This window comes from Salvelinus fontinalis, chromosome 33 (assembly GCF_029448725.1).
Source record: "Salvelinus fontinalis isolate EN_2023a chromosome 33, ASM2944872v1, whole genome shotgun sequence".
NCBI lineage: Eukaryota > Metazoa > Chordata > Actinopteri > Salmoniformes > Salmonidae > Salvelinus > Salvelinus fontinalis.
The window spans coordinates 30749689-30776363 of record NC_074697.1 but is presented as its reverse complement, the minus strand read 5'-3'; the positions used below and the strand labels follow the sequence as shown (position 1 = coordinate 30776363).

The window sequence follows — 26675 nt, the reverse complement described above, 5'->3', positions numbered from 1 at the left end:
CACCCAAAGTGTCCAACTGAATTTCTGACTACTTTATATACAGTATCTACTGTACATGTATATAAAAAAAACGAAATAAAACTTTGGTTTAATGTTTTGTGTCATGTTGTGCGGAGCTCTGACAACAGAAACAACATGAGGGTCATTAAGTTCATAGTGTAATGGTGCATCTCAGAAATTCCTCTGTCTTCTGTTTGAAGAGTACTGTACACGTTTTAGTCTTCTGAGGCTTCATATGCACTTCTATGCACATTGCATAGTCCTTTAGTTCTAAAGATTGTCATATCTTTCAATCACAGTTTACAATTGGAACCAAATAAAAAATACAAATATATTGTCTATTATATTTCCCCCGTGTTTGGGAATTACAAATGTTGAAATCCTTTAGACACATGAACGAAGTTATAATTATCTGCACTATTGACTGTTCAGTACAGAAAATCACATTAGGAAAAACCAACATGGAAGACTCCTTCAAACAGAACAGGTATGTACCTATATGAAATATCTATCTACAAAAACCTATACAGTTGCTCAGGACAAAGTTAATATGATTGTCATCCAGTAGTTCTGATAGTTGTGCATTGTCGTTGATAATATACAGTATAGTGGGGATCAGATTATTCAGATCTGCCCATCATGAGTCCGGGCCCCGTGCCAGAGGGAATCACCCAGTCCCCCATACAGTCTATCCCCACCACAGCCCAACGTAGCTGGGCCGACTGAGGCAGACTGTGTCCTCTCACCCCAGCCTCCGTATGCCTTCATCTTCCACATCAGATCACAGTAACATGTTAGTTCTTCATGGACACCCACTCCACCAGTCCTATTCTTACATACCACAGCATGTAAGGCATAATGTGAAGATCCATTCGTTTTGTTCCTTGATAATGTCACAAATGATTGGCCACATAGAAGCGATGACTTGTCATTTGCACACATTTTCAATGAAAAGATAGAGAAATTAATCATGTTTTCACAAGATTGTGTTTGTAGTGAAAAATCATACGTCCTTGTTGCTGATCATCTGTATGTCAGGGGAAATCCAGTTTCTCCTCCCTTCATTTAGGTGTCTATTAACGCAAAACCTGCTATGTTCATTTCTCTCCCCTTCTCTCACTCCTCTCCTCTCGCCCTCCGCCACCGCCACTCTGGATTTATTGACTGACTCATCGTCCAGTGCGCTGTTGCCAGTTATTAGTTGTCATGGTTACCACAGTGAGTGGGTGGAAAAATGTGCTCCTGTTGCTAGACACCAAGGAAGTCAGGTGTGTACTCTCACCAGGCTTGAAGAGGACACTGCAAAAAGAGAGACCGAGAGAGAGGGGAAAAAACGTCAGAGTGAGTACATCACACAAACAAATTAAGAAAACCTATTCAATAACACAAGAAACAGTTTCCGGTGAGGATGTATTTAATATGTATTGTCATGATAATAGGTCCCATTTCTAAAGTCCCCATGGTGTCAGATTCAGATTGGATGTAAACGGCTACAGCAGATTTATCAGCCCTGTGGCCTACTGCCTACCTACGCCACACCTGACCAAATACATTCCACATCCTTCTTCCACTTCACGTAATAGCCTTGCTTCCATTCAAATGGCCTTTTGGAGATTGTTTGTGGAATTCATGTTTTCCTTTCGCTCAAGGGGTGGAGGCAGTTGACCCTGGCGTGACCCTCTGGCCAGCAAACAGCCCTACCTGATAAAGGTGGAAGCCAGCTGCTCAGACCACAGTCTAACCCTAAGTGGAGGTGAGTTTAACATGGGGTGGGAGGGGTGTCCTCAGCAAACAAGAGAGTTATAAAGTCTGAGCATGTTGGTCATGACAAGAGAAGAGCCCACTGGCCTCTCTGCACCACCCAGTCCAAATAAAGACCTGAGAGGCAGCCTGGAGGAGCCTGCTGTCCAAACGCTGGCTCATTTAAATGCTGCTCCACCTATAAAGCTACAAATATACCATGATATCATCAGAGCATAGCTCAAAACTAGACAATATGTTTAGGTTTATTTTCAATGCTCTGAAAAAACATTACTGATGACTGTCTTAGGTCTCGTTACTCAACACTGTAGAGCGATGGGTTCTACATACATATCAAACCAAAAGCCACCGGTCAGTATCTTTCCAAAACCATTCTAATAAGGGGACAGTTTGCTTTCAAGCCAATCGGAGCATCTGCCAGAATGTTGCTCTGAGCGAGACATCTCAGCACTTCAGCCCGCCACCCAATGAGCAGTGACAGTGCTGCGGCCGGGCAGCATAGTGCTCTGTCTCAGGCAGCGTGGGAAATTGAGCGTGTGAAAGCAAAGCACAGAGGAAGGCATTTCAGGCTAGAGCGATCACTGGGACCAGGGAGATGTAGGAAAGGGGAAGAGCTGTAATTACAACAAAAAACACCCCCACCCTCACCCTGTACTCCCCCACCATCAACCCCCATAGCAGGGAAGTAAGTAGCAGGACACAAGCCTCCTGAACTTTGATTAACAGTGGGGTTCATTTCCTGATCAGGGCACTAGGTCTTGCCAGGCCAGGGAGCGACCAGCCCTCTTTCTCCCCAATGGAGAGGAAAGCGAAAGGAGGCATCATTAATCAAATGCCGTTCAGGATGAGGGCACGGGTGATTGATTGGTCCGGCCTTTCAAAGGAAATAGGAATTCTGAGGAGTATCCATACACCCGACTCCTTGAGCCAATGATTGAGATTTGTGGTCCACATGCTCAGACAAAAGCAGAGTGAACTGAGTACTAGGGTCAAACCCAGCATCAAAGCCAGAGCCTCACAAAAACGTTAGCTGTGAAACCATTATGTGAATAAATAAAGATTGCATTATTCAATATCTCATTAGTCTGATCTCATATTGCCATTCATTGACTTTAGATGCATAAGAAGGGTAGTGTATGTTGATTACATGAATTAAGGTTCCTGTATCAGTCTGTATAAACATTTATTTATGCCTATATTGTAATCTAAAGCACAGACATTTACTACGCAAAATATGGTATATTGCACACAAATATTCAGTTGAATGACCTTGGCTTTAGGCCAGCAACACATCACATTGGGGTGAATTCCCTGATTCAGTGCAGTTAAACTAAGTTTGCCTGGTACCAGATCGGTTTGTGCTCTTGCCAACTCCATTGCTGTCCTTTTCAAGACAAATAGAGTTGGCATGATGGCACAAACAGACTGCCACTCGGCCTAAAACTAAGGGACTTTATTAAGTGACTGTACTAAGAAAATAGTATTTACCCAGGAGAGACCCCCCAGTTGCACCATCTTGTTTACGGTAGAATCCTAATGTAAGAGGGATTAAACAAGTCAACACACAATCACAACACACAGACCTAGTGTGCAATCCAAAGGGCACCCTATTCCCTACATAGTGCACTACTTTTATCCAGAGCCCTATGGTGCACTTTATAGGAAATAAGGTGCCATATGAGACACAGCCCTACTGTATCTATCCTAGTCTATCAGACTACAGTTAGTGAGTGCTCAGTTTGGGGAGGGTGTGAGGCTGTGAGGAAGATTTGGTGTGTTAGTAGATAAAGAAATTAATCAAGCCAATCTCTAATGGGAGGTTTACACAAGATACAGTAGAAAGCCTAAACTCTGCAAGCTCGAAATTGATTTTCAAGCTTTACAACTTACATTTACAACCACCTATATTTCACAAACATTTTAGTTTAAATACAGCTTATGACCGTAACTTGTGCAAACATATCTCAGAGAGCAGCAAAAGGAATTATTCCTCACATTATATATGTACATGCTCTAATACACAGAGAGGTCAAATATCAGAGACTGAGGACAGACACTGAGCACAGACACTGAGGACAGACACAGAACAGACAGAGAGAGGAGACTGTATTGACCGAGTCAGGGCCAGGGTATAGGGGGAGGGGCCTGATTGTGGCCTGTGTTAGGTGAGACTGAAGCATGTTAGTGACTGACTTGTTTGCTGGATGACATGGAGCTGAGAGTACTGAGGCTGTTGGCGTCTGTCACCACCATGGCTGAGGGAAACCGTGACTGGTGGGAATACTGCGTGGGCTCCTGCTTGTGAGGGTACACTGCCATAGACAAAGACATAGAGAGAATGTCTCATTGTTAATTTTAACCCAATAGATTCGCCTTTATTAATGGGTAAGCATTAGGGTTATGATTATGGTTAGGATTAGGCTACATCTGTACATACTGAAATTGAGTTTCAAGCAAATTGCATATTAGCAGTAGCCTGGATGGCAGTCTGTTTCTGCTCTCTTGTCAACTCCTTATGGAATTGTCACGCTAAACAGAGCATGTCAATGAGAGAAAAAGTATCTGGGACTAGGCTAAATCGCCATTATATCCCATCTATGACATGGCATTAGCAATCGTTTAGTGCTTACTAAGAGGCAGGTACTGACTGTGTGAGTGAGTCACGGTGGCCATGAAGGGCTGCTGGCTGGGGGACTGCTGCATCAGGCCATGCTGGTGGGGACTGTGGAGCTGCTGGGAGAACTGCACCGGTTGCAGCGCTGCAAGGCTCCCCGCCACGCTGTTGATCACTGGCACCGACTGAGACTGCGACGTGTTCAGACCTACAACCAAATAGAACCTCAGTGATTTGGCTCATGTCAAAAGCATGACAATAAAAGCATGACTATATTCCCAATATAGTGCATTATTTTTTACCCCTATTGGTCAAAAGTGATTTGGGTGCCAATTGGAGCTCAACCATTGTGTTCATACGAACGCAAAAGAAAATAATACAAAAATGTGTGCATAAACAGAGGAGAATAAATGGGCAGTTATTACAGTAAGAAAGTCATTTGTGGATACATGGGAAATGCAAAGCGCTGGCTGGTTGGTTGATTGGTTGACTCACTCTGTGCGATGGTCATGACTCCAGAGAGAGGCATGATGAGGTTCTGTGTCTGCTGGTGTGTGTGGTGGGAGTTGTGGATGTTGGTCAGCGTGCTCACAGGTGGCAGGCCTCCACCTGACGCAGACATCTAGAGAGAGAGACACACTAAGAAACTTAGTGATACCATTCTGGACCAAGAATGAAGTCATGTACTGACAATATCCTAAATCTAACATGCTAACTGGATATAAGGATGGTTAAATCAAGGTATAGAGTATAATAAATCAATCATCAGAAGTGAAACCAGATGTTCTCAGCAATGCAGCTCACACAGATAAATGTTGAGTTAGTTCTGCTACGTTTGTGTAACACTGTGTTTTTGTAACTCCAGTCATCTACACCGAGCAAATCCTGAGAAGGAAGACAATAAAAAATTAAAAATCTGATGATAAAGCGTAAAAGCACAGACTGAAAGTAGTAGTGTGTATGCATGTGTGTGCACGTGGGTGTGTGTGTTCACGCACGCGAGTATGTTTTCCTATTTCCTGCCAGCTGCTCTGAGAGGAGGGGATGGTCAGACAGTGGATGTATCTCAAATGACACACTGTTCCCTATATAGTGCACTACGGGCCCTGGTCAAAAGTAGTGCATTATAGAGGGAATAGGGTTCCATTTGCGACTCAGACAGTCATCTGTACGGTACCCATAGATAACAACCTGTCTGCTCTGACCTGTTCCACACTATACTGACCTGCCCTCCCTACGAAAACTAACTTCCTACTGACAGGAGAGGATGACAAATGTACTATGAATCACCAGGGATCTTCTCACTAAATAAAATTGTTTATTTTCAACTTTGTTAGATTTAAACATGGCAAATCTGGTTAGTGTCATAAACTCGTTATTATTCTGATACTAAGAATACAATATAATTGTTTTTTGGCACCAGCGTTCAAGAGTTAGTCTCTGCATGTACTGTACTGTCAAGATTCACTTTCACCAATCAAATATTGGACTAGGGCAGAGGGCTGAGTTTCTCCCCTCGCGCTCCCTTTTCTGAAGGTAGAAAAAACATTGAACATAATCAAGCGCTGTCGTCATTTCCCTGGCAGAGCAAGCAGTGCTGAGCGCTCCAATCTCCGCTTCTTTTTACAGGGCATTTAATCAATAAGCTCATAATGCAGAATGTTTCTTTGTCAGGTTTATCGGCTCAGCTCTGGACCTACCCGGTTCACTTTGGTGGTGAAGGCGTACTGTATGGCCTGAGCCAAGGCCTGCCGCCTGCCTGCCTATCTGCACTCTCCACAGAGAGAAGCACAATGCTCTAACTGTTGTTCCCTACAGACTGTTCCATGGCAGTCTGGCTCCGGGACCTACTTTATATGTCTATGGTTGCGTACCAAATTATACCCTATTGCCTTATATAGTGCACTACCTTTGCCCAGAGCACTATGGTGCACTATATAGGGCATAAGTAATGCAGTACAGAGGGAATAGGGTGCCATTTGGAACGTAACTCATGTTAAACGCAGCCCTGGTCCTTATCTAATCAGAGGCCAGGAGGGCCCAGGTGTGTTACTCACCATCTTGGCATCAGGTGACAGCAGACTGTGGCTGGGGTCCAAGCCGCCCGGAGACACCTGCTGTAACACCGACTGGCTGGTCGACATGCTGCCATGGTGGCTGATGGTCGTCGAGGAGCTGACCTCACTGGGTCCTTGTTGGCTGTACCGCACTGGAGGGAGGGAGGTAAAGAGTGAGAGAAATTGACAGATTGTTAGATTGAGAGTTTATTTCTTGACCTAACAACATCTGTGTTACACAGGATAACAGTATATAGGGTAGAGAGATGGTAGCAGGTCTCTCAGTATGACTAAGTGTGCTATGTCAGCAGGTGCTCCAACCCATCAGACTCACCTGCTCTTTGACTCAAACAGGGAGAGCAGAGCAAACAAACACACTGACCCCTCCACTGGTGCTATCAGCCCAGCTCAGCCAAGGCCATTTAGTGAGTACAATACACCGTACACCAGACCCCCACAACCCCAGTCCTAGACTTTATGAACTCAAGCACCATTGTTTTTTAGAAAATCAACACTACAGCTTCAAACACCACAAATACAATTATTTACATTCAAACCAAACAGTTGCAATTCTCATTAAATTCATTCAACATTAAAGTCCTAAACTGCCATAGAGGCACCAGAGAGTCAAAATGCAGGGAGTTTTGTAGGTTATTCCAACAATGGGGGGCACGAAAACTGAAGGCAGATTTACCTAGATCAGTACATAACCATCCCTGTGAACGGATATTTTGTCATTTTAACAGTGAAGTGAGGTAGGTCGGAAGCTTGTGTAATTAAGCTTTGTAAACAAAAAGGGAGTAATGAAGTGATCTATGGGACTTTAATAAGGACCAGCCAACCTTTTGATACAGGATGCAGTGATGTGTATTAAAACAGTCACCTGTGATAAAGAGAAGGGCGCTATGATAGACGGCATCCAAAGGTTTAAGTGTAGTGGCTGCGGCATTCTGATAAATGGTGTCACCATAGTCAAGGACTGGCATGTAAAGTTGACTGTACAATCTGCTTCCTGCTGTTTAGAGGGAGGCATGATCTATTTCTATAAAATAAGCCTACTTTAAATCTCAACTTTCTAACTAGCTCATCCGTATGTTTTTTGAATGTAAAATTATTGTCAATCCAAAAGGTGTCACGTTCGTCATAATGAATGGACCAAGGCGCAGCGTGCGTTAGAGTTCCACATATTTCAATAAATCGAAACTCGAAACCAAACAAAACAAGCGAGCACAAACGAAACGTGATGTTCTGGGCTGCTCACAGGCATTTACACAAACACAAGATCTCACAAAGCAAAAAGGGGAAATGGCTGCCTAAATATGATCACCAATCAGAGACAACAATAAACAGCTGCCTCTGATTGGGAACCATAACAGGCCAACATAAACATATAAACACCTAGATGACCCACCCTCGTCACACCCCGACCTAATCAACATAGAGAATAAAAAGCTCTCTATGGTCAGGGCGGGACAGTACCCCCCCCCCCCCCCCCCCCCCCCCAAAAGGTGCGGACTCTGACCGCAAAACCTGACTCAATAGGGGAGGGTCCGGGTGGGCATCTACCGTCGGGGGCGGCTCCGGTGCGGGGCGAAGTACCCACTCCGCTCGTGGACACGTCATCGGAGGAACCGGACCGTGGCTCATCGCCGGAAGAACCGAACCGTGGGTTGTCGCCAGAGGAACCGAACCGTGAATCATCGCCGGATGCTCCGGACCGTGGATCGTCGCCGGAGGAACCGGACCGTGAACTGTCGCCGGAAGCTCCGGACCGTAGATTATCGCCAGAGGCTCCGGACTGGGAACCCTCGCAGGAGGCTCCGGACTGAGAACCCCCGCTGGAGGCTCCGGACCGCAGACCCTCGCTGGAGGCTCCGGACAGCGGACCCTCGCTGGAGGTTCCGGACCGCAGGCCGTCTCAGGAGGTTCTGGACCGCGGACCGTCGTAGGAGGTTCCGGACCGCGGACCGTCGTAGGAGGTTCCGGACCGTGGACCGTCGTTGGAGGTTCCGGACTGTGGAACTGTTGGCGGAAGCTCCGGACTGTGGAACTGTCGCCGGAAGCTCCGGACCGTAGATTATCGCCAGAGGCTCCGGACTGGGAACCCTCGCAGGAGGCTCCGGACTGAGAACCCCCGCTGGAGGCTCCGGACCGCAGACCCTCGCTGGAGGCTCCGGACAGCGGACCCTCGCTGGAGGTTCCGGACCGCAGGCCGTCTCAGGAGGTTCCGGACCGCGGACCGTCGTAGGAGGTTCCGGACCGCGGACCGTCGTAGGAGGTTCCGGACCGTGGACCGTCGTTGGAGGTTCCGGACTGTGGAACTGTTGGCGGAAGCTCTGGACTGTGGAACTGTCGCCGGAAGCTCTGGACTGGGAGCTGTCATCGGAAACTCTGGACTGGGAACTGTCGCCGGAAGCTCTGGACTGGGAACTGTCGCCGGAAGGTCTGAACTGGGAACTGTCGTCGGAAGCTCTGGACTGTGGAGGCGCACTGGAAGCCTGATGCATGGGACCGGTACAGGTGGCACCGGGCTGATGACACGCACCTCAGGGCAAGTGCGAGGAGGAGGCACAGGACTTACTGGACTGTGGAGGCGCACTGGAGGCCTGATGCATGGGACCGGTACAAGTGGCACCGGGCTGATGACACGCACCTCAGGGCGGGTACGGGGAGGAGGCACAGGACGTACTGGACTGTGGAGGTGGACTGGAGGCCTGATGCGTGGGACCGGTACAGGTGGCACCGGGCTGATGACACGCACCTCAGGGCGAGTGCGGGGAGGAGGCACAGGACGTACTGGACTGTGGAGGCGCACTGGAGGCCTGATGCGTGGGACCGGTACAGGTGGCACCGGACTGATGACACGCACCTCAGGGCGAGTGCGGGGAGGAGGCACAGGACGTACTGGACTGTGGAGGCGCACTGGAGACACAGTACGTATGGCTGGCGCAGGATATACTGGGCTGTGGAGGCGCACAGGAGGTCTGGAACATAGAGCTGGCACAACGCGTCCTGGCTGGATGCTCACTTTAGCCTGGCAAGTGCGGGGCGCTGGCACAAGACGCACTGGGCTGTAAAGGCGCACTGGCGACACAGTGCTTAGAGCTGGCGCAGGATATCCTGGACTGAGGAGGCGTACTGGAGACTAGGAGTGCTGAGCCAGCACAACCCATCCTGACTGAATGCTCACTTTCGCACGGCAAGAGCGGAGAGCTGGCACCGAGCGCACCAGGCTGTGAATGTGCACTGGAGACACAGTGCGTATCACCGCATAACATGGTGCCTGAACGGTCACACGCTCCTTAAACCATGTGCCCCCCCCCCCACCCCCCCCCCCCCCCACCCCACCCCCCCCCCAAAAAAATCGCTGCTTCCGCCTGCTTCCCCGACAGGCTTTCATATCGCTCCAATACTTCCTCCCAAGTCCAGGCTATTCTCTCCTCAACCTCCTCTATAGACCAGGATGCCATCTCCTCCCGGGCACGCTGCTTGGTACAGTTGAGGTGGGATCTTCTGTCACGTTCGTCATAATGAATGGACCAAGGCGAAGCGTGCATAGAGTTCCACATATTTTAATAAATCGAAACTGACCAAACAAAACAAACAAGCACAAACGAAACGTGACGTTCTGGGCTGCTCACAGGCAGTTACACAAACACAAGATCTCACAAAGCAAAAAGGGGAAAGGGCTGCCTAAATATGATCCCCAATCAGAGACAACGATAAACAGCTGCCTCTGATAGGGAACCATAACAGGCCAACATAAACATATAAACAAACACCTAGATGACCCACCCTCGTCACACCCCGACCTAACCAACATAGAGAATAAAAAGCTCTCTATGGTCAGGGCGTGACAAAAGGCCATATATTTATAGACGGGAATCTGCTCGATGAAAGAACCATCCATTGCATAAATGTGTAAGCATCTGAAATATTTCTATGTGAATTATAAAGCAGCAAACATTTAGTTTTTCCCGCATTCCGTACCAATCTTAAATCAAAGCAACAAAATCACATTGCAGCTCCAACATAGCCTGGTCAGCCGTAGGGGCAATAGCGTACATAACAGTGTCATCTGCATACAGATCGATGTTCCAGGTTTTTTCAGATAGAACAATATTATTTATACAAATAGAAAAGAGTACAGGTCAAAAAATAGACTCCTGCCGGACACCTTTTGTAATATCGAGGTAACTTGACACCATCAGAAAGCACATATTGTGTCTTGTCTGACAGATAGTTCCCAAACCACTTGTAATACGCCTGGTCGAGGCCCATTTTAGAAAACCTTTGAATGAGTAGGGGAGGGTCGACAATAACAAAGGCCTTGGATAGGTCTATAAATATGGCAGCACAGTGATTCCTACCCAGCATGGAAAGGATCCCTCTGTGCCCAGGTAAAGGTATGAAAGTGAAGAAATGCCTTCTATGTACAGTATGTCATCAATAGGGAACCCTGTTATGTTCTCACCTATCCTTCCACTCTCCAAACACTTAGTCACTGAATTCTGTGACATCACGGAATAACCCATCTCTTAATCCCGTGTCTAGACCCCTTGTTGTCTCCCACCTCCATTGGCCACCGGGGGCCAAAGGAATGCTGCTCTCCTCCTATCAAATAGATGTTTGCCAATCCTGGCCCCCTTTGATACCAACAGAGCAAACATTACACATTTACAACCAATGTCAAACACATTCTTATCCTGTAGTCTCAGTCTCACACAGAGTCTCCCTCCCTCCCCCCTGCAGAGCAGAGCAGTGGGCTGTGACAGTCCCAAATGGCACCCGATTCCCTATATAGTGCCCTACTTTAGACCAGGGCCTATAGTAGTGCACAATGTAGGGAATAGGGTGCCATTTGGGACAAAACCACTGTGACAGTGTTTACTCTCAGATCCCGGATCTTCCCTGGGCCCTTTGTCCCTGACCCACGCATGTCACACTGAGTGCCCTGTCTGTCACAGTCCCAGATAGTCACAGACAGTCCCAGACAACCACAGACAGTCCCAAACAGCCACAGACAGTCTCAGAGAGTCCCAGACAGCCACAGACAGTCCCAAACAGCTACAGACAGTCACAGACAGGAGACACCAAGCATCATATGTCTGCCATAAAAGAATGGGAGACCGTATCTCACTCAAAATAAAGTTTACCTTAGTAAAAACATGCTTTACTGCCTGGGAAATACAGCTAAATCAGACCAAAGAATTTACCATTTTCGTCTTGACTGTATTTCATCCACTAACAACAAACATGTTGTCCAGGCAGACCACAAGAGAACCACAGACAGACCTCATATTGTCTTGAACATCACACTAGCAACCCCACGGCACTTGTTAACACCGCTACAGAACAATAACGCACTCCATCAGGCCCATGACCCCCATACCTTCACAATGGCAGAGGACTCATAAACAGGCATTTATCTCCAAGCTGGACATCCTGTAAAGTGTCAAGGGGAGAGAGGTGCTATTCAGGCCAGCTTTGTTTTCCTGTGTCAGGCAGTAATTCTGGCTGCAGGGAACCCCAATCCCAGTCAGGAAAGCTTCCGTCGTCTAGTCTGTCTGAGGCAATTGGTCATTTGGAAGGAGGAGGAGGGCTCCATTTCTGGGACACCAGTGGGGCGGCCAGCGGTGTCCACATACCAACCTATGCACCCCCAGTTTGTTATTAGGATATTATAAAGATGCTGTCAATATAGCTTGAGATTAAGAAATCTTTCTTCCTCAAGATAACGTTATATTAGAGAAAAAAACAAGCCAACGTTTTAACAACTACTACTTTCTGGCTGCATGACATTTGGCCAGTTTCAGACTGTGTCCTACATCTGCTCTTATTTACATCCTAAAAAAAGGGAGCTAGCTCCTCTCTATCACTAAATTCTCAGCTGAAATATGGTTTGAGCTAAATCAACCACAATACCAAGCACCCTGAGCACTGGACCAGGGGAGACTAGAAGTAGACCAGGGGGGAGGTGAGAACCCTGTGAAGGGGAGTGATAGCGTAGGCAGCAGGGAGTTGCAGCAGGTTTAAAAGGCTTCAGTGCTCTGTGTGACCCATGTAATATCAAAGCCCCTCTTCCCATCCCCAGGCACGGGTCATTGAAGCTTCGGTGCATATGAGAGACCTCCCGGGTCTCTGCAGGACGTAGCAGGCCTTGGTACCTCTCTGACCAGGCTGGGGCTCCCAGTGGACAGAGCAGAGCCAGGCAGTAGGCAGGCCTAGCCTCTCTATCCCACGGCCAGGCAAACTCCCACATAGCCTTGGGTGACACAAGGCATTGAGGCAACACAACCTGCTCACTATTTTCCCCTCCTATAATATGGGGTTTTACTCTCACTGTTTTTAAATTAAATAACACTGTTTTCAGAGGATTACCAAATGAATAGAACGTGCTCATTACACCAGTCTACCAGGTATTGAACCACACTCCCCTCACTGCAGTCTTAATTTTACAGCTAAAACCATTCCAATGTGTCAGATTAGGTGGGAAATTCCTGAATCAGCAGGCTTTGCCATGTGAGACGAGGGAATATACTAAAAAATGAAATATCAGCAGGTTATCAGGGGTTCAATTCAATCTCTTAGCACATTCTGGTGAAAAAGATGCTACTGTTGCTGAATTATCTGGGTTGATTGGCACGTCAACGTTTTTATCTGAGCTTTGATGCAGGTCAACATAAAGGGAGGGCCTATTTAGAACTCTGGACAACACTTACATTCAATACTATTGACACAGAAGTAGCAACAGAAAAGAAAAGCCGCAAACCTCTATACTTTGCTGAGAGATGTGTGAAACTGCTCCCTGTGCTTAGCTTTCAGATTCACCCTCATGTGGCTGAAACGTTCATCTTTTAGCTTAAAATAAAACAATGAGTTTTTAATGGTGAGTGAGCGTTGTGCCTTTTCCTTTTCAATGGTGATCACATTTTTGGGTTGCACCTCGACTCACATTGGTTGAGCGCCCTCTACTTATTTCCAGATTCACTCTCAAAGAAAGAAACATGACAACTATACACAACACAACACAGTATGGTCATGACATCCTTTCCCATAACGTATGGTGAAACACACACACAAACACACGTATTGGCATCTGTTTCGTTTAGAAAAGGGTTCAATTCCAATTGCCTATTCTCAATAAAAAACGTAGGTTGTATGGTTAAATGAATGATCCAAGGGGAAACTATGGCCCTAAAAGTGTTATGGCCTCAGACACATGGATCATTCAGCTGATGAAACAGTTTGATTAGACCAACAGTGTGTGTGAATCACCTATTACATGTTTGTATTTACACGTGACTAGTAACAGAAGATATCTATCTATACATTTGTTTTGGTTTGGTCTTTTACCAAACACTGATGGTAGAATAACCTCATCTTTCCCCAAAAAATACTATTTGACTGTTTCTCCCATTGTGAACAATCAAGTTAACTCACCCTTATCAACAGAAGTAAGAGAATCAATGAAAATTCCAGGAGTAAGACGTTTTCCTTGATGTGACCTGATAGTGACCTCCCTCACGTAACTGTTTTAGTGGCGCTGGAGGAGGGGGTTACCCACATCTCACTATAGGCTGGAGCACAAGGGGTCATCAGTCCTGTCTGGCCAGAAAAGAGCCAATACCCCAGAGGACAGCTCCTGCTGCTCTGGTCTGCAGAGCGCCCAGCCCCAGCCTCCCTCGGCCACTATACTGACGCCCTATAAAGGTGAGGGGGGAGGCTTTAAAATAGGCCCTCCCCAAGGCCCAGCAGTGATAAATGAACCTAGGTTACAGTCACTGCAGTCTTCCAATACGCCACAGACAATAGGGACCCCTGCCAGGCTGGGGTATAGAGAGGAGAAGTCACGGGAGCCACTTATCAAAGGACTGGGAGATGTAGTAGCCAAGGATTTTAACTGTCCATTAAGCATGCATAACACAGGCCGTGGCCTAGCAACTCAATGAGGCAACCTGCTGGGGTGCTATTGTCAGGCCAGGGGCTGACACTGAAAAACAGCTGATGCTGTTGGCAGCACACCGGCAGGACACCTTGTAAGCAGGCAACCGAGGGCTAAGGGGAGCAAAGTACCTTCCGCTTCTGACCCTTACCCTATCCCTCTACAACCAGTCCCTTCTCTCTCCTCTCCACACAAGCCTATCATTCAACCTAGCTCCTCAATTTGCAACCTGAGGTCAATGCTTGGTCAGGTGTGCTGGGAAAAACCACAAGCAAACAGAGCATGGGCTAATGGGCCCAGTATAACCAAAGGTAAAAGAGCAACCCAAGGCAAACGGTTTGTTTTTCTAGAGAGTTGACCTCGTGTTCTAACTTGAAAGAACGACAAGGGGCTTTGATTGAGTTTCTCCAATCATGGCTTTTATGGAGGTGAGCGATGGCACTGAGGATAATGCTGTGCCAAGATATCAGCTCCATTTGATCTCTTATAGACGCCGGTAGATGGCTAAATTGCACTGAGTGCAAACAGCATTATGATGTTTAACGGTCAGTTTGTTGGATTTCCTCTTTACAACTTCAGGAACTTTGTTGATTCCCCAAAAAGTCACCATTGACCGACCGACCTTATGCTTATAGAGTGAATGTGGAAGTAGTGGTTATATGTTCAACTAGCGCTGAATCCCTCCGTGACCCTGCCCTGACCCTGGCCTGTCACAGGACTGCTGCTCTTTGTGCCACTCTCCTGCTCCTGCCTGCCTGCTGACTTTGGAGTGGAGATTGCAGGTACAATGTGGATTGTTCTCAGTGTGTTGTCAAATATCAGAATAACAATGACATTTGCTCAGCTCCCTCAGTGACTCTTATTGATCATTTGCCCTCTCTCTTCTCTCTCCCTGATCTCATCAACCATTTTCTCTCCCTCTTTTCACTCTTGCTTGGGGATGAAAATAAAATCATCCAATTATTTTGCCAACCATTGTTCTTCTAACTGTCAAAGCCATGTCCCTGATCAGGATACCATAGTGATTAAATGCACTCAGATCATGGCTGGGACAGGTACAGAAAGAGGAAAGCCCAAATTTTTTATGATTCCATGATTGTGTGTTGTATTATATTAGATATAATAGCAGAGTAATGTACTGTGGTATGCATGTGGTGTGGAGACGCTACCTTGCATCTTACTAGGGGGGGATGCGCTGGTCTGGGAGCTGTGGTGGTGTGGAGAGCTGTGGCTGTGAGACAGGAGAGGGTTCATGCTGTGGATGGGTATGGGGTAGGCGTCCATTGCCAGCTTCTGACGGAAGGCCTCTTCCTTACGCCGGTTGGCAAACCAGTTATAGACCCGTACCTCAGTGACCAGGTTAGAGCCCAGCCCATGAGCTTTAGATGGAGACACCCCTCTCTGGAGACACTCAGCCCTGTAGGAGGAAAGATTTAAATAGTATCAATGGAATAAAATGGAAAAGAACAAAGGGAAAATATAATGGTAGTTGCATTGGAATGATAGTTGGATACAGTAAACATTCAACCCTGTCAAAATCATTCTAATCTAGGGCCATATGCTGCTGTAATAATGGAGTTAGTATCAAATAAGATGTGCCAAACATTCAATTATTGAATGGAAGAACAAAGTTGTGTCACTTTTTCCCAAATGGCACCCTATTCCCTGTATAGTGCATTACTTTTGACCAGAGCCATATTGGCACCAGTGCACTAAATAGGAAATATGGTGGCATTTGGGACGCACCCCAAAAGGTGTAACTTTCTCCTTCTCCAAAGCGTCCTCCGCTCACCTGTTGCACTCCTCCACCAGAGCCTCCCGCTCCTCTTTGCTGGGGTTCTTCTGTCTTTCATAGGCCTGGTAGAGGATCTGTTGGGATGCAGGCCCCCATTTGAAACGGTTCCGTCTCATTTTCTTGCAGGAAGGTTCAGAGCCCACCTCCTCCCCTTGCTGCCCCATACCCTGACCAGGAGGGTTGAACTCTGGGAAGAAAAACAGCACCTGATCCTGACTGCCTTTGTCAGTCATATTGCTGACAGAACCTTGCACTGCCTGGTTGAATTCTGGAAAATAAGAACAAGGTACATTTGATGCATCTCATGTCACATAAAAACATTGTATTGGGTGGAATGGAGACAAAATAAATCAATAAGACAATAAGAAGAAATAAGGCATAATTTAATGAGGGACAATTTCACAATATGTAGCCTAGGCCCTAATGATAAATCAGACACATTTGAGGCATAGGCTTACTAGAATATGATGCTGACCATATGTAGAGCCGAGATATTACATTTATTTTCATGCAAATTGTGTTGTGGATGGCCATTAGTATTATGACGCCCAGGCCAACACACCTCTGTGACTCTAACTGTATCAAAGGCTGTGTGAGAAACTCAAATATTAACTTACGTCTGAGAACTTCCCGCTGTTTCCTGACATACCAGGTGTAGAGCGCCGCTCGCTTCTGAGTTTTCATGGGCGTGCCTTTGTTGAGGTGCTGTGAGAGGTGAGACTGATTTAGTCCGGTTACGTCCACCACCTCGCGCTGTGGTATGTTGTGCTGTTGCATGTAGCCTTTGATTATGCGGGCGGCACGCCACGGGTCCTCACTGCGGTTACATAAAACACACATAAAACAATATTCAAATCACTTTGCTAAATACATGTTATTCGTTCTATTAGTAGCCTAATAGTGTTATGTCACTATAGGTGTTGGTGCTAAATTAGCACCAACTCCTAGGCTATAGACCATTATACACCATAACACTCATACTAATAGCACTGCTAATCTAATGTATTATTCATTGGCCAAATACATTCCTAACCTAGCTTCAACACCAAGATACAGCACAAACATTTATTTCCCTTGGTTTATTCTATTCGTATTTCTCTCAGACTTCTTCGCCTGACGTTATCCCTGTTTTGCAAGGCCCCAAGTTTAAGTATTTTTGGGGGGTTGGGACAATTGTTAAGTACCCTAATAAACGACCATTAATCATTGTATTCAATAGTATGTAAATATTTTCAAAGGTTACTGATTTTACTGAGTTAGTGTAAATCGCCTGGTTGACTTCAAGTGGTGTATTACTTAAGTAAATATACTTTAAAGTACTACTTTAGTAGTTTTTTGGGGTATCTGTACTTTACTATTTATATGTTTGACAACTTTTAGTTTTACTTCACTACATTCATAAAGAAAATAATGTACTTTTTACTCCATACATTTTCCCTGACAACTAAAAGTACTCGTTACATTTTGAATGCTTAGCAGGACAGAAAAATGGTCCAATTCACGATCTTATCAAGAGAACATCCCTGGTCATCCCTATACTGCCTCTGATCTGGCGGACTCACTAAACACACATGTTTGTGTGTAAATTATGTCTGAGTGTTGGAGTGTACTTGAGTAATTGTCTATTAAGGTATCTTTACTTTTACTCAAGAATGACAATTGGGTACTGTTTCCACCACTGGTGATCTCATAATACGTTCAGAAACATGAAAATACTCCGAATCAGGCATATTTTCAATTCAGTGTTATGACTGTAGCTGAGGCGAAACTGATGCATTTTTGAAATGTCAATATTTCATAGCGGATGTGAGATACTAAGCATATAGGATACAGAAATATATTACAAATGCTACTAAATTAGGCTATCAAATATTCTAAACTAAGCACCAATAGGATAGGCCTAGGGTACATTGGTTTAGAAGGACAGTATTTTATGTCATCTGAGTCTGACACACACTGACGTTGTAGTCTACATTTTTCCATTTGGACAATAGGCCTAATCAAATTCAGACTAAATAATCCCAGAATTGAGTATGAATCAAATAAAGAAATAGGTGATTTGGTTGAATAAGATCATGTTGTTTGCTTAAACATAGGAAATTGATAATACATTAATAATAAATTGAAGAAATGTATCAATTCAAGGCTTCCATCCAGAATTGCATTAAATTATCGAAGAATACAATTGCCAATGGGCAAAAATCCTCTGAATTATTCCAATGCTTCAATTATATCAACTATAAACAATTGCACAATTGCACCCAGGGATGACAGCTCAATAGGAGGCTTTATGTCGATAAAAAATATTTAGATATCAAAACAACTTAAAAGGCCTAGAATATATGCGCAGCGTGCTTTAAAATATTACAGTAAAATAACACTTAGATTTATCCTACCGTCACAGTCATCTCAGATTAAGTATTGACATGGGTAATTTTTGCAAATCTACACACAACTGTTTGTTTTGGAGAATTAAGTCTGCGGGTTTATATGTTGGTTTAGATGTTGGTTTATAACATTCGACAATGAATAACCAGATATCCATTCACTCTAATCATACGACACTGTGTATCTTTCAGTTGATGATTTATAGAATACAATTAATAATAACTTAACTACACGTGGGTTAGTTTTGATTTTCTGCCGGCCACTTGAACATGTTACTAGCGTAATGAATGAACATTTATACATGTATTTTAGAAGATAAATTAAGACAATAACAACATGTGCAAAGATTAAGGCCTTTATAGACTACATTCATAAAACAAAATAATATTTGCTTCAAGAAGTGTTGCAATATTTCACCAGAACATTATTCTTAATCTTATTATTATTATTAGAGCCTATATCTAGTGCAACATTTAATCCTGCAAAGTAAACAAATGCGTGGGTGTGAATTCACTCTCTCTTCTTGCACTGCCATATATAATCTAAGTGAGAGAGATCGAGTAAGTTAATAATAAATATATCTCGTTTAGTTAATATTTTGCTAAGGTAAATAAATAATAACTCGTGTGGATAATTAGTAACTAGAACGTGAAAGTACTACTGGCGCATTATTTTAAATTTGTAAACACAGGGAACATATTGCCTTGCGCTTTACATTTAAATTAAAATATGTATTTACAGGAGATTTGTCAACATTCTAAAATACAGACACGATGCGGATACACTTCTTGGGGCGGAAGGTAGCGGTTAGAGTGGTTAGAGCGTTGGGCCAGTATCTGACAAGGTAAAAATCTGTCGTTCTTCCCCTGAACAAGGCAGTTAACCCACTGTTCTCTGTTAGGTAGTCATTGTAAATATATGTTAAATATAAAACGTTTTAAATGCACTGAAATTACAGCAAAATCTAAAATAAGTAGGCATATCCATAATAACATATTTTTTTTGTGAGCCTACCCTACACATGCATTCGGTAATGAACAGTCCTAAATGTATGCAATTAAACATTTAAAGTTGTATCCACTTACGCTAATATTCGGTCAACTTCTGCCCTCTGCTCCGCTGCTTCCTCCGTGTTAAGCGACTGGAGTTCTTTTAGTATCGGTGGGGTATCGAAATCATCTCCGTCCTCGGACCCCTCGTCTCCCGACAGTTTGCCCTTACCGTGCCCGTTGCACAACGTAAGAAATACCGGCTTCGAATCCGAATCATTTCCGTTGATTTTCGAACTTGGCGGAGACATGTGTAGATTCTCCAACTTAACTCCAAAGCCATTCGGGCTAGGATCCATATCGTCCAACGCTTGGATCAGAACATCTTTGGTAACTCCGGAATCTAACAAGGCGCTCAAGAGCTCCTGTTGGAGAGATGTCAACTTGGACACCATTTTCGAGAACATAAAAAATAGTTCAATTCTGAACTAAAAGGGAGGCTGGGGAGAATAAAAACTAGAAAATACAAAAAAAAGTTCGTTCTCTCTTCCTCTCGTGCTCCAGTGTTTATGTGAATGTCCTACTCCTGACACCTGCTCAGAGAAGCTGGTTCACTTCCCAGTTGAGGAGCGTGATATAATTTGCCATGATGCTTTCAGAGGGCAGGGAATATAAAACATGGTAATTAGTGGGCTGGCTGCTGGGGACTTTATGCAAATCGTCAGAAGAGGGCTGCACTGACTAACTGAAGCAGGTAGACCTGACAGTATTTACACTGGAGCGCTGTTGCTTTTATTGGCTCTGCTTATCAGCAACAAAACTTTCATGAACTTTGGACTCTGTTGTATAAAGACTTTGGTGAAAGAGGAGGAATGGTATACGTGTGATAACAATTACACTACTACTGCTAATAATAATAATGATAATAATAATAACAACACATTGTAATTATAATAATATTGTATAGACAATATCATATATTATTCATTATACCATTTATCGTATCAACTGTGCTTATTTTTGTGGTTGTCATTAAATTAAACAGAAAAACACGCAAGCTACATAACATGTATGCTACACAACGTGACACATTCTTAATTATTCACCTACTGTCATAACAAAGTATTCACACAAGCTCGATTATTTCATTATAAAAAATAATCTGATTGTGATATTTTGTAATTTTTTTTTTTTACATAGGTCTATAAATATATCAGAAACGTCTTGGCCTATGCATAACAGGTCTATCAGTCTTGGGCGTGTATTTTGTTTTTCTATATCTTTCTCATAAGATGTATAGTCTATAGGAATGTCTGACCATTTAAACCGCTATTACAGTGAGTTGTTTTCATATATATCAGAATAGACATTAGAAGAGGAGGTATCCATGAACAGCTCAGCGCTGGAATCGTGGCCATAGTTCAAACGCTCCAGACGCAGAATGGCGCGCTGGGGGACGCACCAGATTGACCAGGCCAACAAGCAGGTGCCGCTGAATATCAGTTTTATTTATTTATTTTATTTAACCTTTATTTAACTAGTCAAGTCAGTTAAGAACAAATTCTTATTTACAATGACGGCCTACACATCATAGTAAGTCGACATCATCGGGTAGGTTCGGTGACCTGTAGAACGGGGAGAACTAAACAAATGAACTAGGCTAATATGGAAGAGTTGGTTCTTGTAGTCATAAGAGCAAAATGTGGCCTGATATTATGATACATTTTTATCCATATGAAAATGTATTAAAATTCCTTGGCATATTGGTTAAAGATGTTGATTATATCATATCTGATACAGTGGTATTGCCTGCCAATAATTATACCGCCCTTACTGTCAGTGTAGTATCAATACTCGTGGTTGATCATTATATGACCAGAGAACAGAGCAAACCTACTATAATTGGTCTGCAAATAATGTTTACATTATGCCTATGTTATGCCCCACGTCGTGTCAGTAGGATAATGCTTATAAATTAGGACTGGATTGAATTACTTAGACAATTCCTAATTGTACACACGTTTTCTTTATAAGTATGCATTAATCCAACCGGCAGTGATTGGGAGTCCCATACGGCCGCGCACAATTGGCGCTGCGTCGTCGGGGTTGGTCGGTGTAGGCCGTCATTGTAAATAAGAGTTGGCAAGTCAGTTAAGAACGTAGTTAAATAAAGGTTTAAATAAAACAAAACAAAAAACAAGGCTGATCAAAAATAAATATATTTCTATTGTAACTTTACATAATGTCGGTTTCTTTTCTAGCCTTGTATTAGACAGCTGATTTCAACTAATAGTGCTATATCTATCGAACAATTGCATCCAACTATCTTTTTAAATTTGTTTTATTTAAATGTCCTATGTCAAAATATTTTGATTTTAACAATTTCTAAAAGCAAATGTTAAGAGGGCTTTGACCCCCATGACACGTCTTGAGACGTGTGTGTCATTTGGTGTCATTACACAACGCCTTTTGGGGGTCATTTGGTGTCATCGCTGCTATTTTTTCTCTGTGCCGCTGTCTTGTAAAGTTTTCCTGAGGCTGACACACACCTTTACCTGCACTTCGAACTGCTGTACATTTCCACCGATTCATTCTGTGCAGCCCGGGTGGAGTTGATCTCAGAACCGTAACATTTACAGCTAAATTACGGTCCGTCTACATAGGAATGTTTGTTTTTTACTTTCCAGACAGAATTGATGGCAATTAATTTCGAAATGATGGGATCGAATGACTTGTTTTTGTCATATCCACTTCTCTCATAATTAATTAGATAAGGGTGGCCTACTGAGGAAATTCATAATCTGAGGTTTGGTGGAATTGGCACTAGGCAGAGTTCCATGAAATGAAACATGTGAATAGACGAAGTAATTCGTACTTGACAACAAGACCTATGGTTGATATGAATAATGAATAAGTAGAGCTGTACTAAACATTGTCTGTCCTGTCTCCCTCTAAGCAATATGTCTCGTACGCCTCTCAACGGTACGTCTCTAATGAATATGCATGAGCACCTACAGTACACTGTTAAGAGGAAGTGCTTTGTAACACCAAAACTAGTGACAGCTGAGCTGCCACCAACTTGAAGATGAAACCTTAACTTTGCTAGAGTATTGAAATACATCAACCTGAGATCTTTTTTGGGAAGCTGCACTTGCCTTTTCCCTTGATGATATTGAATGTGGGAATGGGTGCTGTTCTCATTGAATATCAATTTGTCTGACGTTTTTGATATCCGTTCATCACGATCCATTACACCTCATGGCACAACAGCTTAATACTAATATGGAAATATATTTTCTTTCTTTAAACATGCATACAACATTGTGTGAAAGAATTATAAAGTCTAAACATTTTGAATTACCAACAATCCTCTAAAATCAGAGTCAAGTGGCAAGATATGAAACGCAAGGTGATTAAAACCAGACTTCCAATTAGTTCAATCACTCTATTGTCTCTCATTGCAACACAATCTCACACTCATTTCGTGCAAATATGTACAAAAAGTATTTCAGCAGATTTTGTGCGTTTCTGAGCGTTTCATGCAGCTCAATTCCTGTGAAAAGACAAAAAAGATTTTTGTGCGACTTCATTCATAGGAAAATACATTTTTGGGGGGCAAACTTCGGAACAATCTTTGAAAGTTAGAGTAATTGTAACGGTGGTCCTCCTCCTCTTCAACCGAAGAGGAAGAGTAGTGATGGAACCAAGGCGCAGCGGGTTGTGAACACATAATTTATTTAAAGAAAAGACGAAAAAACACGAACTTCACTATAACTAACAAAACAACAAACGGAGTAGACAGACCTGGACGACGAACTTACATTAAACACGAAGAACGCACGAAGAGGGAAAATAGACTACACAAAATGACGATGTACAAAACAAACCGAACAGTCCCGTATGGTGCGACAAACACTGACACAGGAGACAACCACCCGCAACAAACACTGTGAAACAACCTACCTAAATATGACTCTCAATTAGAGGAACGCCAAACACCTGCCTCTAATTAAGAGCCATACCAGGCAACCCTTAAACCAACATAGAAACAGACAACATAGAATGCCCACCCAAACTCACGTCCTGACCAACTAACACATACAACAAACTAACAGAAATAGGTCAGGAACGTGACAGTAATGCATGACAGGCAATGGTGTTCAACACTGCTTTTTTGTATCCCGCATTTATTTATATATAAAAAATGAATGCGTTAACAACCCAATATTGTAAATCAACCAGGTTGTCACCGAAATAATTATAATATAATAATAGTATAATCGTTTTTTAATTATGTTTTATTAATGCCAATACTGTTTCTATGCTTGTTTTAGCTTAATACTTTGGGATACTGGTGCATTTGTAGTGAGAAAGGCCTTTTTTCATGTAGGTAACAGTAGGCCTACAAGATTTTCTTCATAACGCATTTCATATTTCATGGAGCCTAAATTACACAATTTTCTTCATAATTAATTTAATACAAGACTCCACTTTTTCATGTACATTACACAATTTCTTTCATACTGCATTTTATACAAAGCTATGTCGAATTTTATGAAGGTTGCCAGATTTGAGAAAAAATACAGATTTTCGATGAAGGTATTTGATTGGGGAATGGGGATACATTTTTATAACGTGAAATTGTAATGCACACACAGGCACACAAACACTTACACACATATACACACACTCACTTTGTTTGTACTCAAGTTATAGCCGAATTTTGACTTTTGTATTAATAATTTTTAATAGAATATTTGTATCTAGTTGTCATGTACTGTATTCATTATCTTTAACTGGTTAAATGTTTGTAGTTTGCACGTTTCAGCAATTATTAACATGGTTAAATAGCCATAAATCTCTGATTGATTTAACTTTTGGTATATTTGGCAATTTTATACATATTTTGCATTTCTACTGAAAGCAATAATTAATAAACCCACTACTGTAAATAAATGAATAGTACCTGTTAGAAAACAAAAATTGCACTCCGTAAATAAGTATGAGAAATGCTAAGTCTGAAGCCATTTGGCTTTGGGTTTCAAGAGTCCTGTAATAAAGATACAAGTTATGTCAGCTTAAAAAGGCTTTATTTCCAACCTCTGGGGTATAACATGTTGGGCAAAGTGGTATAGGAGAGTCTGACAAAGAACCCCTAACTTGAGTTCAGTCTTTCGCCAATGAGGACCAAGAGAGGCCTAGCTTCGTCCTTCATGACTGGGAAAGGCCTTGATTGTAGGCCGTAAGAAATCCTACATCCATCTCATTAGATCAGAACAGGATGGATCAACAGTGATTCATATTACTGGCTTGCATCCATTAAAAAAGGACAGTTGTGTTTTTCTGCATAACACACATTATTTGTCTACCCATATGATGTGGATCATTGTCAGGTTATTACATGTATAAGCTTCAGTAACAAAAGAACACCATGGTTGTAAACACTTTAAACAGCTAGTTTGTACATTTGTAGAATGTGCTTGTTTTGGGTCCACACTGGTAAGTTAACTTATGGAAATGTCTAGTCACAGAGGATTTTCTTCTGAATAACTGGTCAGTGTCACGTCCTGACCTTAGAGATCCTTTTTATGTCTCTGTTTTGGTTGGTCAGGGCGTGAGTTCGGGTTGGCATTCTATGTCTGGTGTTCTATGTTGTCCTTGTTTTGTATTTCTGTGTGTTTGGCCTGGTATGGTTCTCAATCAGAGGCAGCTGTCTTTCATTGTCTCTGATTGAGAATTATATTTAGGTAGCCTGTTCCCACCTGTGTTTGTGGGTGGTTGTTTCCTGTTTAGTGTTTGTTTCACCTTTCAGGACTGTTCGTTTGTCGTGTTTGTTGTTTTGTTTAGTGTTGCGTATTGGATTTAAGAATATAAACACTTACCACGCTGCACCTTGGTCCTCTTCTTCTCCTCCAGACGACAAGCGTTACAGAACCACCCACCAACAACAGACCAAGCAGTGTGGTAAAAAGGAGGAATGGACATGGGAGGACATTCTGGATGGCAAGGGATCTTACACATGGGAGGAGATTCTGGCTGGAAGGGATCGCCTTCCATGGGAACAGGAGGAGGCAGCCAGGAGAGCGGAGGCAGCAGGAGAAAGGAACCGGCGGTATGAGGGAACACGGTTGGCAAGGAAACCCGAGAGGTAGCCCCAGAAATGTTTTGGGGGGGCACACGGGGAGATTGGTGAAGTCAGGTAGGAGACCTGAGCTAACTCCCCGTGCTTACCGTGGCGAGCGTCGTACTGGTCAGGCACCGTGCTATGTGGTGGAGCGCACGGTGTCTCCAGTACGTGTTCATAGTCCGGTACGTTACATCGCAGCTCCTCGCATCTGCCGGGCGAGAGTGGGCATCGAGCCAGGAAGGAGTGTGCCAGCCCTGCTCTCCAGGCCTCTAGTGTGTCTCCTCGGCCCGGGTTATCCTGCGCCAACTCTGCACACTGTGTCTCCAGTACGTCTGCACAGCCCAGTGCGTCCTGTGCCTGCACACCGCACGTGCAGGGCCAAAGTCACCATAAAGCCAGGACGGGTTGTGCAGGCTCTTTGCTCGAGACCTCCAGTGTGCCTCCACGGCCCAGTGTATCCGGTGCCTCGGCCAAGGACAAGGCCTCCTGCATGTCTCCCCAGCCTGGTGAGTCATGTGCCTGTGCTAAACTCTAACCCTCCTGCATGTCTCCCCAGCCTGGTGAGTCCTGTGCCTTCTCCCAGAGCAAAGCCTCCTGTGATAATCCATGGCAAGAAGCCTCCAGTGATGATCCATGGCACGAAGCCTCCATTGATGATCCATGGCAAGAAGCCTCCAGTGATGATCCATGGCAAGAAGCCTCCAGTGATGATCCATGGCAAGAAGCCTCCAGTGATGATCCATGGCAAGAAGCCTCCAGTGATGATCCATGGCAAGAACCCTCCAGTGATGATCCATGGCAAGAAGCTTCCAGTGATGATCCATGGCAAGAAGCCTCCAGTGATGATCCGTTGTTAACATGTTTTTGTTTTTTAAATATATAAATAAATGTGGGACACAAAAAAGTGGCACACCAGTGTGGAACACCATTGCCCAAAATGCATTGCTCCAATAACTTTCAAAAGATTGTTCTGAAGTTTGTCTCCCAAGAAATGTATTT

At 43.9% G+C, this 26675-nt stretch overlaps 1 protein-coding gene across 4 annotated transcripts; it reads right to left on the bottom strand.

Moving 5' to 3' along the window:
* On the bottom strand, positions 1-20209 carry LOC129832001 (hepatocyte nuclear factor 1-beta-A-like). Of its 4 annotated transcripts, none has more exons than XM_055895701.1 (10): positions 19646-20209; positions 16790-16989; positions 16170-16440; positions 15547-15794; positions 6433-6584; positions 4871-4997; positions 4392-4583; positions 3955-4073; positions 3250-3294; positions 1-1299 (listed from the first exon to the last, which is right to left on the bottom strand). In XM_055895701.1, the coding sequence occupies exons 1-10, from the start codon at positions 20014-20016 to the stop codon at positions 1279-1281; spliced, it is 1746 nt and encodes a 581-aa protein (XP_055751676.1). In that variant the 5' UTR covers positions 20017-20209; the 3' UTR covers positions 1-1278. The 4 variants fall into 4 exon arrangements, with proteins under 4 accessions (XP_055751676.1, XP_055751678.1, XP_055751677.1 ...); XM_055895703.1 differs by having other exon boundaries at positions 4410-4583; XM_055895702.1 differs by having other exon boundaries at positions 15559-15794.
* Between the last annotated feature and the right edge of the window lie 6466 nt (positions 20210-26675).

Bases quoted from the DNA above. Each gene is read 5' to 3' on its own strand.
- LOC129832001 (XM_055895701.1), bottom strand. From the start codon at position 20,016: ATGTTCTCGAAAATGGTGTCCAAGTTGACATCTCTCCAACAGGAGCTC. The intron at 6,585-15,546 runs GTAGCGTCTCCA...CCCTCCCTCCAG, and splicing joins CCCCCCTAGTAAGATGCAAG to TGCGGTACAGCCAACAAGGA. The intron at 4,584-4,870 runs GTGAGTCAACCA...ATTTGGTTGTAG, and splicing joins AGTCATGACCATCGCACAGA to GTCTGAACACGTCGCAGTCT.